The sequence below is a fragment of the Streptopelia decaocto genome (assembly GCF_964273445.1).
Source record: "Streptopelia decaocto genome assembly, chromosome: 7".
Classification (NCBI taxonomy): Eukaryota; Metazoa; Chordata; class Aves; order Columbiformes; family Columbidae; genus Streptopelia; species Streptopelia decaocto.
The window spans coordinates 53804377-53820248 of NC_138661.1; the positions used below are offsets into that span (position 1 = coordinate 53804377).

At 42.6% G+C, this 15872-nt stretch overlaps 2 protein-coding genes across 2 annotated transcripts; both read left to right on the forward strand.

The window, feature by feature from the left end:
- The first annotated feature begins 1158 nt into the window (after positions 1-1158).
- Positions 1159-2973, forward strand: LOC309443037 (serum amyloid A protein-like). The gene is made up of 4 exons (XM_082059544.1): positions 1159-1315; positions 1577-1697; positions 2181-2319; positions 2753-2973. Exons 2-4 carry the CDS (start codon positions 1604-1606, stop codon positions 2892-2894), a joined length of 375 nt encoding a protein of 124 aa, XP_081915670.1. The 5' UTR covers positions 1159-1315; positions 1577-1603; the 3' UTR covers positions 2895-2973.
- A 313-nt stretch (positions 2974-3286) lies between these two features.
- SAAL1 (serum amyloid A like 1) lies at positions 3287-13789 on the forward strand. The gene is made up of 12 exons (XM_082059543.1): positions 3287-3454; positions 3708-3821; positions 5705-5788; positions 7138-7217; positions 7597-7656; positions 7913-8028; positions 9154-9337; positions 9593-9675; positions 9820-10008; positions 10765-10961; positions 11471-11563; positions 12235-13789. Exons 1-12 carry the CDS (start codon positions 3341-3343, stop codon positions 12325-12327), a joined length of 1407 nt encoding a protein of 468 aa, XP_081915669.1. The 5' UTR covers positions 3287-3340; the 3' UTR covers positions 12328-13789.
- The last annotated feature ends 2083 nt before the right edge of the window (positions 13790-15872 follow it).

Below are 15872 nucleotides of genomic sequence, written 5' to 3' on the forward strand. Positions count from 1 at the left end.
TTGGGCCCCTTTGTTCTTGCACCTCTTTCACCTCATGCCTCTGCCCTTCAGGTCCAGCTGCTAATTGTTTAAAGTGACAAGAGTTGTGAATGGGGTAACTACACATGCCGCTTCTGCAGTGAACTTAAAGTAGCTCTCTTACACTTGTTAAATCATGTATGAGACCACACAAGGAGGAGACGTTCTGTACTTGCAGTCTGAACTGCGATTGTGCTCAAACCCAGAGCTTTCTGCAGGGCAGCAGTTGTGTCAGTTGTTAACCAAGGGCGGCAAGCACCAAGCAGGCTCCCAAGCAGGGAGAGCACAGTGGGCACTCAAACTGTAAACCATGCTGATAAAGCCCAACAGTTAATATATTGATAGCAAAATCTAGCAGAGTTGTGGCTGTATGGATCTGAGTTTCCCCTTAGGCAAATTGTTTACTATTGTGTCAAAAACTCTCCTGTGCTAAGCTCAAGCTGCAGTTGCAGCTGGATGGTGGAAGTCCCTCAAGAAGGACCCCTGAGAGCAAGCAAAGGCAGGACGAACCATTCCAGCCTGCCTTATGGTAGCGTGTGTGTGCGCGCTGTCTTAAAGCACTCTCAGCAAGGACATAGGTATATGCAGTTTGCTTTGCAATGGAGCTAAGAGCAACTCTTCACATTTCCCTTTCTGTCAGCTCTGGGATCCATCCTGTCATCCCAGTGCACATGGGAATTTCACTTAGCAGATCTGATAAGGTAGCTGACCGTTCCTTGTGCACAGACCCAGACCCAACCTTGTGCTTCAACGTACAGTGCAGGCAATCACAGAATCACAGAATGTTAGGGACTGGAAGGGACCTCGAAAAATCATCTAGTCTAACCCCCCTGCTGGAGCAGGAACACCTAGATGAGGTTACACAGGAATGTGTCCAGGTGGGTTTTGAATGTCTCCAGAGAAGGAGACTCCACAACCCCCCTGAGCAGCATCAGGAACCTTCTCCTCCAAAGTGTCACCCTAAAGCCAACCGCAACACTTCAAGCACACAGAACACTTCAGTCTTTGAGGCAGCTTCTCAGCCTGCTTGTTATGAGGAGCAAAAAGTCCTGTGGGCAGCTGCAAAGCACCACATACTTTCTAAAAAATTGTGTAACAGGAGCTGTGAACTTTCAGTAAGGGCAAGGACAGGCTTACTGTAACTTCTGTTTTGGAAGTGGGGAAGGGGAATTCCCACCCATGGGTTTCCTTTCCAATTTCCTATTTTGAGGGGTTCGAATTGCTTATAAATACTCTCTCTGAGTCTGAGAGCACACAAGACAAGCTCCATCTCCTCTGGCTTTGGCCTTCTGCAGTGGTGAGTGATTTTCTAAATTTGTGAGCTATATTATGTGATTTTAGCTGGTATTCTCTTGCCCATCTGCCTCTGTTGTGGCATCTTGAGCCGAGGTAGCAGTTGCACGGTGGGCATCAGTCCTCGTGTGGGGAGCAATGGGTCCCTGGGGTGGCCAGCAGCGCTGGGGTGGTTGCCCAGGCACAGCTGTGGGTGTGATGGGTGCTATGTCTGTAGTCTTTCAAAGGTGCTCCAAAACTGCTCCTCTCTCTGATTGTCTCACAGCTCCGTGTCAGGCTTGAGCCGGGAACCATGAGGGTCTGTGTCTGCCTCGTGTTGCTCTCCCTTATTCTATGTGCAAGTGCTGATATCCCAGGCAGAAAATTTGTCGTGGATGCAATTGGAGGTAAGCTGCTGTTACCACAAGCTCTTCTCTCAGGAACCCCAACCCCAGGCACAGGTGACTGGCAGCCAGTGGACACAGTCCTCGGAGCAGGGAGGTCTGCAGCTCCACATGAGCAACCCCGCTGGTTTCTGCTGCTGGGAAGTGGTCCAGGGAAGTGGTGGAATCACCATCTCTGGAGGTGTTTAAAAGGTGTTTAGATGAGGTTCTTAGGGACATGGTTTAGTTCTAGAGGTAGGTTATGGTTGGACTCAATGATCCTGAGGATCTCTTCCAACTGAAATGATTCTTTGATTCTAAGAGGGCCTTGATCAGCCCCCCCAGGCCCTCTCTGTGGACACACCTCTGTGCAAAGGCCCATGTGGAGAAGCGCCTCTCTGTGTTACTGCTCCTTAGACCTTTCCGCTCCCGGCTGAAATGGTACTTAACTGTTTCTGGGATGACTCTTTAAAGTCAACATATTCTCTGTTTCTCTGCTCTCTTCAGGGGCAAAGGATATGTACAGAGCATACCAGGACATGCGCGAGGCAAATTATAAAGGTGCCGACAAATATTTCCATGCTCGTGGGAATTATGATGCTGCCCGAAGAGGACCTGGTGGTGCCTGGGCAGCCAAAGTGATCAGGTAATGGGGTGTATCTGGCTTGTTAACAGTGAGTTACTAGGGATCCAGGCATTCCAGCTGAAGTCCTTTTTGAGTTGTGCTCAGTTTTTGGCCTAGGACAGTAGAGGGGAAGCAGTTAATGTCTGAACAGCCAGCCTCTATAGGAATGGTGTCTCTCCTCCCACATGAGCATAGACCTTTCTTCTTGTCCTCCTGGGAAGGCAGATTCCTCACTTCTGCATTTCTGGTGATAAGGAACTCTCTTTCCTTGCTGGTTCATCTTCTGACATAACAGTTATGGGTTCCACTGCGGTTCGCTGACAAGAACTGAAGACGTGGTTGTGTCTCACTTTGAGAAGTCCCGTGGAAAAGCTGGTTTTACATGAGTGAGGAAATCAACACAAAGCGGAGTTAAACGCTGGCTGGTTCAGGTGGCCTTTTTTCTTCCCGCTAGTGACGCCCGGGAGTTCTGGCAGGGCGGTGTGAGCGGCAGGGGCGCAGAGGACACCCGAGCGGACCAGGAGGCCAACCGGTGGGGCCGCAGCGGCGGGGACCCCAACCGCTACAGGCCGAAAGGCCTTCCCAGCAAATACTAGCACGGCCCCCAGGAAGACACCTCTGCTCCCATTACACCTCCTCTGTACAGCCAAATAAAGAATGTATTCTGAAAACTGCTCCCCTCGCCGCTGACTTTCCTTCTGGGGCAGGGACCCGCAGCCACAGCGGCTCCGTGGGCGCGTCCCCGCGGGTCCGTGTCAGCGCATCACGGGGCCGAGGGGCGGGGATCTCGCTTGGCGCTTCGGCGGCCCTGGGAGCCCAGGGGCTGCTTCCCGCGGTGGGGGCGGTTTCGTCCTGCCGTCACGGACCCGGCTCGACTTGGCTCCGCCTCGGTCGCGGAGACCAGCAATGGCCCGCGGTGGCCTCCCGCCGCCCCGCCCCGGCAGGGGGCGCTGCGGGGCGCCTCCCGGGCGCCGCTCTGGCCGCCGCCACCGCCTCTTTGTCGCCGGCGCGGCTGTGGCGGTGGTGCCGGGGCCGGGCCGCCATGGACCGCAACCCCTCGCCGCCCTCCAGCGAGGCGGAGGAGGAGGGTGACGCGGTGGGGAACACAGTGTACAGCAAGCACTGGCTGTTCAGCATCCTCACCCGCCTCATCGAGGTGCGGGCCTAGGGGGGCGGGGGCGCCGTGACGGGAGGAGAGGCCGGCGGGCCCGGGAACGGCAGCGCCTCGCGGGTGCGGTCCTTGCCCGGGCCGGGGGGACGCAGGACACGGCACCGCGGTTCCGCGGCTGTGTGGGGCTTTTTAAACTGTAACCGAAGCGATAGGTCGGTGTTAGTGTTCCATGGCGTTGCTTGGCCGTAGCTCACGTAGCCCCCGTCCGCCCCCCGTCCCCCTCCCCGCGTTCTCTCAGGTGATCAGCCCCGAGAAGACGGAGCCCGCCGCCGGTCCCGAGGGAGTTCAGACAGAACTGGACGAAGAGATGGAGAATGACATCTGCAAAGTGTGGGACATGTCGATGGACGAGGTAGGGGCCAGACCTCGGGGGCGGGTCACAGCCCCGGGCAGCTCCTGCTCCGCGTCTGTTCCTGAGCCTGTCGGGTCGGGATCCTGCTGGCAGCGGGTGACACGGGGACACACGGAGTTACACGGGGACACACGGAGTTACACGGGGACACACGGGGTCGGCCACCCTGCTGTTTTCGGTGGCATTGCTTCTTCCCTGGTGTGGCTGACAGTGCCCCCGGAGTCATTAGGCAGGGCAGGTGTGGAGAAATTATGTATGTCCCCTCAGTTCCAGAAGGACAGGGAACTGCTGGAGAGGGTCCAGCGTAGGGCAACGAAGATGATTAAGGGAGTGGAGCATCTCCCTTATGAAGAAAGGCTGAGGGAGCTGGGGCTCTTTAGTTTGGAGAAGAGGAGACTGAGGGGTGACCTTATTAATTTTTATAAATATATAAAGGGTGAGTGCCACGAGGATGGAGCCAGGCTCTTCTCGGTGGCAAACAATGATAGGACAAGGGGTAATGGGATCAAGCTGGAACACAAGAGGTTCCACTTAAATTTGAGAAGAAACTTCTTCTCAGTGAGGGTAACAGAGCACTGGAACAGGCTGCCCAGGGAGGTTGTGGAGTCTCCTTCTCTGGAGGCATTCAAAACCCGCCTGGACATGTTCCTGTGCGACCTCACCCAGGCGTTCCTGCTCCAGCAGGGGGATTGGACTAGATGATCTTTTGAGGTCCCTTCCAATCCCAAACATACTGTGATACTGTGAAATGGCAGCGAGCAGGCTTACTGCGGAGGCCACTTTTCAAGATGAGCAAGTACTTTGTGTGCACTCTTAGGCCCAGTGCTGGTTTGCAGCAGCAGGGCTTTGGTTGTGTCCGAGCCGCTGGGCCCTCTTCTGCTGTTTGAGAATGTAAAGCAGAGCTGTGTGTGAATGTAAAAGGAACAAGGTGCTCTGCCTGACCTGCTCTCCAGGTGCTTGGTGGATCATGTGGTGCTGTTGATTGGGGTCAGCTGGCATACATGGGGCCAAAGTCACACCTCTTGGTTTTCTGTATTATGGGCAGGAATTGAACTGAAGCTCAGAGTTATGAGAAGACAGTAGCTGAAATTCACTGAGGTGCATAGCCGGTATCTTCAGGAGTTTGATTATGGAGATTATATTAATGCCATCTCTAAATTGGCATATTTTTCTGTAGCAATTGTAATGCGTCCTGCTAGTAAGCATAGTTTGATAGATTAACAATCCTTTAAACTTCAGCTACAGACTTGAAATGGCAATGTGACATAACTTTTTAGTATTTTTCTCAACATTCTGAAATGCTGGAACAAATTCTCAAGTAAGACATATATATAGACATATAGACATATATATATATATATATATGTAGATAAAAATTATTATTTTATTTTTTATTTCCGGTTCTTTGTTTAGATGTTTTAAATAAACATGGAAGATGTGTAGTTTACTCCCAAATAGAGAACTAATCTTGTGTTTTAATGTGGTAAAATAAGGAGGAGATTTCCTCTTTCATGTGCTTGGATCAAGTGCTAATGGTAATCCCATCTCGTGTTTCTTTTTGTATGTCTGGGTAATGTCACTGTCTGCAGACATGTTATTTGCTGAATTCTGACTTAGAGAGCAAAAGATACTAAGTGTGCCTTTTTGGTTCCTTGTGTAGCACATCACTGGCAACCTGAATCCCCATAGGGACTCGCTGATCTCTTATTGAAAAGCAAAGAAGGTGCTATAGCACAATATTGTTCATAACTGTTAGGAAATAAATAATCTCTTGTTATTAATTTGACATCTCATTGATCCAGTCCCTGTTCTATGAGACAAGGTTTGATCTATGTTTGTAAATTATGAAAGTCCATTTACTTCTCCATTCACTTTCTCCACAGGATGTCGCTTTATTTCTTCAGGAGTTTAATGCCCCTGATATATTCATGGGAGTTTTCGCCAAGTCAAAATGCCCTCGCCTTACTGTAAGTATGGACTGTTAAAAACCTGTCCCATATTGATAGAAATAGTAGATAGCTCTGTACATGCATTTGCACTTGGCTCCCTCCACCTCCCATTGCACCTTTGAATAGGTTAAGGAAACAAGGTGAAAACACAAAATCACATTTTAAAATGCTTTTTTGCAGTATTTTTAATATGGCCTAATCAGTAGATATTTCAGTGATGCTGTAGCTGATACGTCATTATTGATAAAGGACTAAGTTTATCAAGCCTGGTTTTAAGGCTCATTGTAAAAAACAGAAAAGGCTGGCCTTTTTTCTCATGACTTGTTTCATGATTACTGAACAGAAATGGTCATGAATTTGTTTAGTCAGACCTACAAAAGTATTCTTAGTGGTTAGGAACTGCTAGACACTGGTAGTTAATGTATTTTTTTCTTTCCTTTGTTTTGATGTAATTCTTTTTCAGCTTGTATTACACAGGATTCAAGATAGGGTTTTCAAAGCTATTCAGTGTTGGTGTAACTCCTCTTTCTCTGGAGTTACCAGAAGCTTTACTTCAGGAGATGAAGTATAGATACATAGGACTTTGAAAGTACAACCAAAATTTGGAAGTCAGTGCAAACTGGCTGTCATGGGTAGTTTCTTGAAATAGTGGCTGTCAGTGTGTCTGTAGCAGAGTTAGTAGAGTGTTAATATAAAATATAACCTGGAGTGGTGAGGGTTGATTTCCAACTTAAAGTTGCTAAAAGTGAGCGATTCCCAGGACATTCTTTGTTAGCATCAGTCACCTGTAGGTGTTTCACAGCTCTCACTGTCCCCTTTATAGAAGTATGTGTCTTTTAATGGTTGTCTAGGCATGAATATCCTTCTGCAATGCACTGCTTTGGGATATGGGTCAGTTTCTTTTTGTTTCTTTTGGTTTTGTTTTTAATCTCTGCAATCAGAAAACAGGCTTTGCTGGAAGCTTGTGTCAAGACCCGTTTCTTTTGTGAGGAAGTGAATATCTGTGAGGGTTGCACTTACATGGTGATACTTTTATTAGTAGGACTCTTTATTGCTTTAATAATAGGGATGACGGATCAGCTTCAAAACAGTGCACAGAACATGCAAGTTGATTTCAAGATATATTTGCTTTTATGGGATGCCTTAACATCAAAATATATTTAATAGGACCTGTCACATTTTAGGCTAGTCTAATGACATCCTGTAGAAAAATCTGTGTCTTTGCCCTGGAACTGGTGGATCATAAGAACTTGGAAATCAAACTGGAAAACATCTTTGAACCTTTCTTACTTTTGTCTTACGGCTGTGGAAATAAAATTGTGAGCTGTGCCGTAGTTGCATCATTATACTGTGTTTTGACTTTTCAGGAAATCTGTGTGGGAATATTAGGAAATATGGCCTGTTTCCAAGACATATGCATGTCCATTAGTAAAGATGAGAGTCTTGGGTAAGTGTGTATGTACTTTATATGTGTATGACTACTGCTTTTCTAGACTCATAATCATAAAATGTACATTATAGAAGGAACCAAGTTTGCCTGCCATGCCTTGACTTAATTCACAGGTTTTTGGCTGACCTTATTTGAGTGGGAAGTGTTCAGTGAAGAAAAAAAAGGATACTATTTTTTCTTTGTTTTTAATCACAAGTCAGGTTCTTGAATCTTTAATTTCTGAGTTTGGCAATCTTGAAACACTGGTATTGCAGGCATGGGCAGGAAAATTTTTAATCTCAGAACATGGCTGCAGCTATGAAATTAACCTTTTTATAAGTTTTTATCAAACAACAATAGTTTTTATTAACCCTTATCTTGCATTTTCTCCTTAAAGCCAAGTGCTATTGCAACGTTTGTGTGATTCAGACTCTCCAACTCTTCTGGAAACAAGCAGGTAGGACATCTCAGAAATTAATGCATCGTTAGTGTAGTTCTGCTGTGTTCTGAGACCTGGGAAGAAAATTGACAAGTGGGCTCGCTATTTTATTATCCTATCATTGTTTTGTCTTTTCCGCATTGTTCTGGAATCGATTTACTGTGAGGAAGATTCCTCTTTCTGGCACATCATTCTCATTATTTTGGATTTATATTAGTACAGCTAAAATCAATGAATTTTCTTCTGATTTGTTAAATGTGCAATTCTTGTCTAGGTTATTGTTAACTTGCCTCTCCCAGCCTGAGGTGGCCAATGTCTGGGTTGAGAGAATCCGAGAAAACCCATCTGTGTATGACTGTGTTTGCTTTATCATGTCCAGCTCTACAAATGGTGAGTTGCCGAAACAAGCTGGGAATTAGTGGATGTTTGCAGAAAAAGATAACAACTGAAGTGTGCAATTTCAAAGACAAATATTTTCAGCTGGGAGTACAGCATTTCTTTAAAATAAAATAAACCTCATTAATTTAAAGCACACACCAAAAAAATTGTCCTGCCTTTGCAAGTTTAAAAATATGTATAAAACTAGAAAAGCACTAGTTGTGATAAGAAAACTCTGGGGGGGAATAAAAAGAAGTCTAACAGATGAAAATGTTATTTGGCACAGTAAAGGAAAGGACATAGTCCTCATTCAGGGATATGCATTTCATTTTTGATCCTTGAAAAAGGCCTCATTTACTTCTTTTTTTGTTTTTTTTTTTTCCAAATCAGAGATATATATTTTCAATTTTCAAAACTACCATACTTGAGCAATGTGAACTGGAGGAATAATTCAGTTACTCCAAAGGACAGCAGAGCACTGCACAGGCTTTGGGTGTGCAGTCAGTGGGACACAAATCCTTCTTCTGTGATAGCACTAATTTAGCAAAACAACTGAGCACCTAATCATGGACATATTTTGAATAGCATTGTTTTTTCATGTCCAGCTCAATTGTAACAGCAGTTATTATTTGCCTAAGTTTCCTAATAATTTAGCTATTTAATTTGGAAAACGTTAGCTCTATGTTTGTGTATATGTTTTGTTTTGTTTTTTAAATGAAAATCCTCAGAAATCCCACTCCGTGCAGTTGAAATCACAGCTCTGCTTAAGCAAAATGTGGATTGGCAGATAGATGTAAGGGTAGCAGAAAACTGCATACTTAAGGACAAATCTTGGAAAGTTTCACTTCAGAAGCAGAAGTTACCTCAAGTCTCTTTGCAGAATAACGTTCCTGATTTATAAATGGCATGATAAGGTAGAAGGTGACTGTGGGTTTTCCAGCAATCCCTATTTATCAAACTCTTCACCTGATCTGTGCCATAAAAAGGAAATAAACATAGCAACCGTTAGTAGGTTGTGAACAAAACTACTACATTTCAGCACTGAATTTACCCTGAATAATTTATGTATTAGCATTTTGTGAGCTATTTTTTGTTGTTATTATTCTTGTTGAAATTTATACTTTCTCTCTTGTGCAGTTGAATTGCTGGTAAAAGTGGGTGAAGTGGTGGACAAACTCTTTGATCTAGATGAAGAGCTAATGTTAAACTGGATTAAAAATGGCATGTGTCGGTCTGTGGGACCGTCTGTTGATGATTCCCCTGAAGAACTTCCAGATTTTAAAATTGTGCCTTGTATACTTGAAGCAGCCAAACAAGTCCGGTATGTGAGATTTCTTTTCCATTTCATGGCTGAGGAGACTCCTCATAACCTTGTTAAGCCCTGTGTCTGAACATCTTGATTTTGGTGGGAGCTGCATAGGTTGACAGATCACTAGAATGTATTTACCTGTACTTACCAGTTGAAATGAATCAACTAGTTAGCAAAGAGAATGGCAGTGATTGCTAGTGGTCTTCTGTGTGTCCAAATCGTACAGAGTATCTTTAATTTGTCTTTGTTTTTGTTTGTTCTGTATAGGTCGGATAATCCGGAAGGACTTGATGTTTATATGCATATTTTGCAGCTCCTGACCACAGTGGATGAGGGTATTCAGGCTATTGGTAAGACACTTGAATTGCTACGTATGGTAGGACCAAGAATCGCAGAAACTTCCAGATCATCAGATATTTAATGGGGAGAAAAATAATTAACTTACCTAGATTAAATTTGATGGTTTGGTGGGTTCTCTTTCTTTCTTTCTCAAGTGCAGGCTCCTGATGGAGGAAAAGAGACTTGGACTTTGCTTTATGACCTTGTTTGCCATGAACTTTGCCAGCCAGATGATCCACCGATCATTGTGCAGGAGCAGAAGACTGTATTGGCTTCTATTTTGTCCGTGTTGTCTGCTATGTTTGCTTCACAGACCGAACAAGAATACACCAAGATGAGGAAAAGCAAGTCGTGCTTTTTTCTGGGATTTTGTTTGTTTGGGGGTTTTTTAACTTATTGTCAGAATTGACTTTATGTATGTGGGGTGAAAGGTGGTTAATTTATCACTGTTTACTGGAGATCGATCCAGAACACAATTCAGTTACATGTTTGAATACATCAAGGCTGTTTATTGGTGTCTAAAAATCACAGCTATCTCAAAGTTCAGTTACTGGATATCTCTGAAGCGTTACAGTAATGGAATCTACAAATTCTGTTCAGTCTTCTCCATTGGGTAAATTAATGAAAACTGCAGAACTCATCTTTGCTAAAATGTGAGGTCTTGATAGTAATAGTTTTTTAGTAGTGGGAGATTCTGCACTTACTTAAATCCATCTTTATCGCTTGTTTCTTTTCAATCCATGGACAAGTCTTTAGAATTAAAAGGGAATGTGAGGCAGGGTCATCTGCAGCATCTATCGGTGTGATTTATCAGTTAGGATTATCCGGATGCAAATTTAATGTACTAGCCTCTCTGAATTACTACTAGAGATATTTTGCTTCTCATATTCCTTACCACTGGCATATACTTTTTACAGATACAGGTTAGCTTGCAGAAAAAGTGGTTTGGGTTTTCTACTACATTTCCACAACACTGCCAGAATATACATTCCTGTGGGCTTTGTATAAAATCTTGCGTGTGGTTCAAAATTTTAATGCCTTGAAAGGGTGGGTAAAAATTTTCCGCGTTAAATTTCCAGTTTCTTGTTACTTTATATTAGATATGCCTCTGATTGGGAGCTTGATTCGTATCTTACAATACATGGAGGGCTGTGGGAAGAGATCTGTTGATAAATCAAAGGAGTCTGAAGAACAAGAGACTGGAAAGGCTGATCTGAACGAGGAGGATTTCCATTTAAAAATTTTGAAAGATATTTGCTGTGAATTACTTTCCAATATGCTTCAAGAACTGACCAAGGTAAGAAAAACAAAATTCCGAAAGGGATTTCTGCAGGGTACGTAAGAAAAAAAGCTGTTACTATTAATGTGGGTATTTTTCTGTGCAACTGAAATTGCGTACAGGAAATTAATGAGAGAATCAATCAGAAGGTGAGCAGCAACGTGTGTTAGAGGGCAGGGACACAGGTTTTCTGAACTGGATGCCTTCAGGCCAAGATCTGGTATGATAAATTCTCTAGGTGTATGTTGCCATTTCTTTTGAATTAAAGCAAATTTATTTAAGAAAAGGAAAGAGTATCAATATATAAGCTCACCTTCTCAGCTGGATTTCTTTATTATGGGAGCATTCAGATTAAGAGACTTGTGATGCGTGAGCTTTCACACCTTTGTTGTGTTAGCTGCCTTGGGCATTCTCTGAGAATGTTGGTTTACCATTTTTGAGAATTAAGTGCATACTTGCAGACACTGCACAATTTTGAGTTTGTTCTTTCATGACATGCTAGTTATATTTCTCATTTTATTTCCCAGGAAAATACGTTAGAAGGACTACACCAGGGACATTTAAATGAACAGACATGCTCCTGTGCGTTTCAGAACCTCTTACCTCTGTATTTCACATCGGTGAGTACATTACAAGGTCTTTAACATAGCTGAAAAAATACTAGTCGGGTGGCAAGACCTTTCAGAATCACATGTAGAGGCAGGACAGAGTTGCTCAGACACAGGTAGTATGCTCTTCTAGGCAGTGTTACCCTCTGTCTCTTCTGGCTTGCTTCAGCCAGAGCTTTGCCTAGATCATGGGGTGTCAACCTCATTTTCACCAGGGGCCACATCAGCCTCACAATTGCCTTCAAAGGGCTAAATGTAATTTAAAGACTGTATAAAAGTAGCTACTCCCCCTGGCCTAGATCATCAGTGGATATAAGGGTCAAACCGTGCTGAAATGTATGGATATCTGCAAATTTATGCTAGCTGAAAATTTGTCTTGTACTTTTTAATAGAAAAATTATTGTAAATACTTTTCATAGGGAGCTTTTATTTATGTACTTTTAAACAATAAAATAAGAGTTTGGGGAAGATGATAATGTTTCAAAATTTAGACCAACTGAAATGGTGGGATTTAGGAGGAAGGCATCTACTGTGGGGCGTTTTCCATTATTCTGGAATATGGCTGGTTGTGGCTATGGTTGGTGGGAAGGTACAAGAGTAGAAAGACCTCCTATACCAAGTATAAGAATTCTGTGTTTCATGCAATTTTTTTTAATTTTTGCGTGTTTGCGATCTATTCCCAGGTGGAGAGTTTCCTTGAAGTTCTGCGTGAGGCTGATCAGACACTTGCTGACAATCTAGAAAAACGTTTCCCAAGCCTGAAGGTTCACACCTAAGAATGTACATGAAATATTTTCCTTCTTTGGAATGAAGATTTTTTTTACTGTTTTATTACAGTGTTTCAGAAATCAAGTTTTCAGTAAAGGCGGGAGAATGAGGCAACCTTCTTACCAACAAGTGGCTTTTAAGAAGTGTTCCAGGTAGCCCTGCTTAACCTAGGGTTAATCTGGTCTGCATGGGGAAGGAAATTACTGTAAATTCAGTTCTACATCTTCCATCCTGTTTGCTCTAGCTATAAGAGACTGTCCATTTCTAATTGCTCTTCTGTAGCATAGTGAGTGTTCTTTGAGTGACTCTTGACTCTGTGCTTTTCGACGTAAGTTGAAACAGCAAAATGAATGAAATGCACTGTGTAGTTTTTTAACATTGTGCTGGCTTCTTCCATGTTGCTGTTGGCAAAAGGAGGCTTGACTGATAGGAAATCCCAGATCTCCTCTGCCCAAGGACCTTCAAGGACCTGATAAAAACAGAGTTAAATTACACAGGGTAGTTTGGGTTTTTTTTCCTCTTTTAGATTATACCAGTTCTTTAAGGAGTTATTGTGACAGAATTCTTTCATCGTGCTCCTTTAAAATTTTCACACTTCTTAGATTGAAGCCTCTTCTGCACTGTAGCTCTGACTTGTGGGCAGGTTTGGATTTAATCTGTGGCATACTTGCAAACTGTCTGCTTTTTTAAAGCGGTCTATACTTACACTTCAGGAATGTAACATGTATCAGACAGTTCTTTCCTCATTCACGTGTCTTATGAATTATCTGTGAACAACATCAGAAATACCATGTTAGCTGCTGTTTTTCAGCGGAGTTTAAGGTGTTAGGTCACTTGCAGTAAATTCAGTCTACAGTCTTCTAAAAATCCCACTTCTAATTATATTATGTTTTAACCGCATTGCATTTTTAGGTCACTTGCCTGCATGCAGTGCGGCTGAGGTTTTCTGTGTCTGAAAAGACAGTATAACAAGTCAGGTTCACTGTTCTATAAATAAGAGTGGAAGACAATTGGTGTTTGTTATGTAAAAGAAAATGGTAACCAGAGCACAGAGAATAACCTAATACCATATACAGACATTCCCTGCTTCTAAAGGTTTTTGTTGGTTTAAGTATTGTGCTGGGCTGTGTTTTGTTTCCCTGAGTTACCTGTACATGTGGTAAAATACAGTATGTGTATATGTACATAGCCTTTTCATGCAAACTTCCAGTTTTCAAAAATAGTGCAATTAAATCGTTCCCTTGGGCAGCCAGCAGCATCCTAGTTGTCAGCAAGGGATTTAAAATTACAATATCTGGCTTGTGTCACCAAAAAGAATTGCCATGGTTTCTGCTGATTTTTGTATGCTATGTTTATTGGATAAAACTGGTAACTGTGAATAGGATGACAGCATTTTTCATACTACTTTGACAGTTTTTGGATATTTTCTTAAACCTACAGATTTGTAATAAAGTTTCTTTTTCTAAAAAACTTGTATGCTTTCCTTCATTCTAAGCGTCAATTAAGTTTGTTTTCTGAGCCACTGGAAATGTCTGTTACTCTCAATATGTCGTTTGTAGGAGGAAAGTGGAACCTCATTATAATGTCAATGTCCTGTAAAAAATTGTTGTCCTTCATTGAAACTAATTTTATTTCTTTCTTGCTTACTTTGCATAGAAGTTGGAAGTTAATGTCTCTCATCCAGTTGTTAACATTTTTCTGAGCTTAGTTTGTCCCCAGGTGCATCATAAGTATGATTGTCCACCATAGTTAAGAATTATTTCTGGCTTGTGTCTTGAAATTTGTTGTAGTTATTGATGTTTTGCAGTAGTTGTTTAATGTAACACACAGAAAAGCTGAAACAAGATCTGTTTGGTTGTTTTTTTTTTTAGTTTTGTTCCTTCTTTTCAATAGACAAGTATCCAGTATTGGCTGATTAATTGTTCAGTGCAGTATCACTAATAGCAACAAGTAGGTGAGATATGCAGATCATTATTGTCTAAGTGGGATGATATCTAATGCCTGTCCTGTGGTAGAAAAAATCACCAATGTCAGTAAGTGGGAAATCAAGTGGGTCCCGTCCTCCTGCTCTTCTGCAACAGAAGCAGCTGTAGAAACGGGTCCATCAGCCTTGCTTCAGCAGAATGAGAATTCAAGTATGGCCAGAAATTTTTATGCTTCATAAGCCTGGTGAAATGGAGACTGAATTCCCCGTTTGCCCCGTGTAACAGCTGCTCTTGTGTGGTCTGTGCTGCACGCGTGGGGCCACACTGGCTTTAGGAGCGAAAGGCTGGTGCCAAATGGAACGCAAGGTAAACGTGCAGAGTTTTGGTATTCAGATGTGGAAGAAACTTTGTTGTAGCAAGTGAATGGCATGTTTGGAAATGGTGTGTGTGTATTTCATTGTCTTGCCAGCAGGGATCTCCCATAGTCTGTGCTTTGTGAACATCATGTGTCTAGTTCTTTTGGTGGTGGTGGTTCCTTCTGTTGGGAGGGGTTTTGGTGTTTGCTGGTTTGTTTGGTTTTTTGTTCCCTCTCCTAGCCATGCTTTGACACCGACTGGCAAGCCAAGATCTCTCTGGGCAGCTTTCTTCCAGATCAAGGATCTGTTTACCTCCATAGCATCCTCCTCTGGCAAAAAAAGAGAAGTATTTGTCACTGCTTTGTGTAGAGCTCTGAACAAAAAGCCGGTATCTGAAGCATTGACCTAATAAAAAGAAACAGGAATGTGGTCCTGCTTGGACAAAGCAGGATGTGAATTGTGGCATGAGCACACGTAGAAAACAGAGGTAGAAATCAGACTGGAAGGCCTTAAATTAGACTTAATAAATCCATACAATAATGTCATCTAAAGATAGCATTTTAACGTTCTTTTGACTCACAATTTAATTTATGTACATTTGGCATCTTTATCCCATGTAGTAACTTCTTCCTAAGGCAAAGAAACACCAACCCAAAGAAATTTAGTATATGGAGAAAAATCAATGATACTATAATGCTTCAGCTGCTCTCTTGATGGTGTGAGGAGATTGCTGCTCTTCATATCTGAATGCTTGTCCAGTGTTCATGTCAAAAACCTGTCTTTTCTGGTAGACTAAACCATGAAACCTCATTTGCTTGAAAGTTCTTTTCTACATTTCTCCATATTCTGGTCACTCTTCTTTCTCTATTTTCTGTTGGTACATATTTAGTTTGTATTTTCTTAAAACTGCTATGGTGACTCCCTTGTCTGTAAGATTATACCTACCTTTGGCTGTAACTAAGCTGAATGAAAAACAAACATACAAAAGCCCAAGATTTATTTGTAATGTATTTTTAATAGTTTATGATACTGGTATGAAAAGATATGGATGTGTTACTGTGTGTTTGTTTTGAAAATCTATGCTCTTTCCCACTAGCTTTGGATTATTTTGGCTGTTACTGAGAGCTACAAGAGCAGCAGTATCTCTGTTATCTTTTTTACTTAAGAATTTGCTTTTGTTTCTAGAGAAGAACATCTTTGCCACAGCAGTTCCTTAGTGTATCCTTTATTTTCCCCTCAAAATTAAATGTTGTACATTTTTTCCCTTTTTAT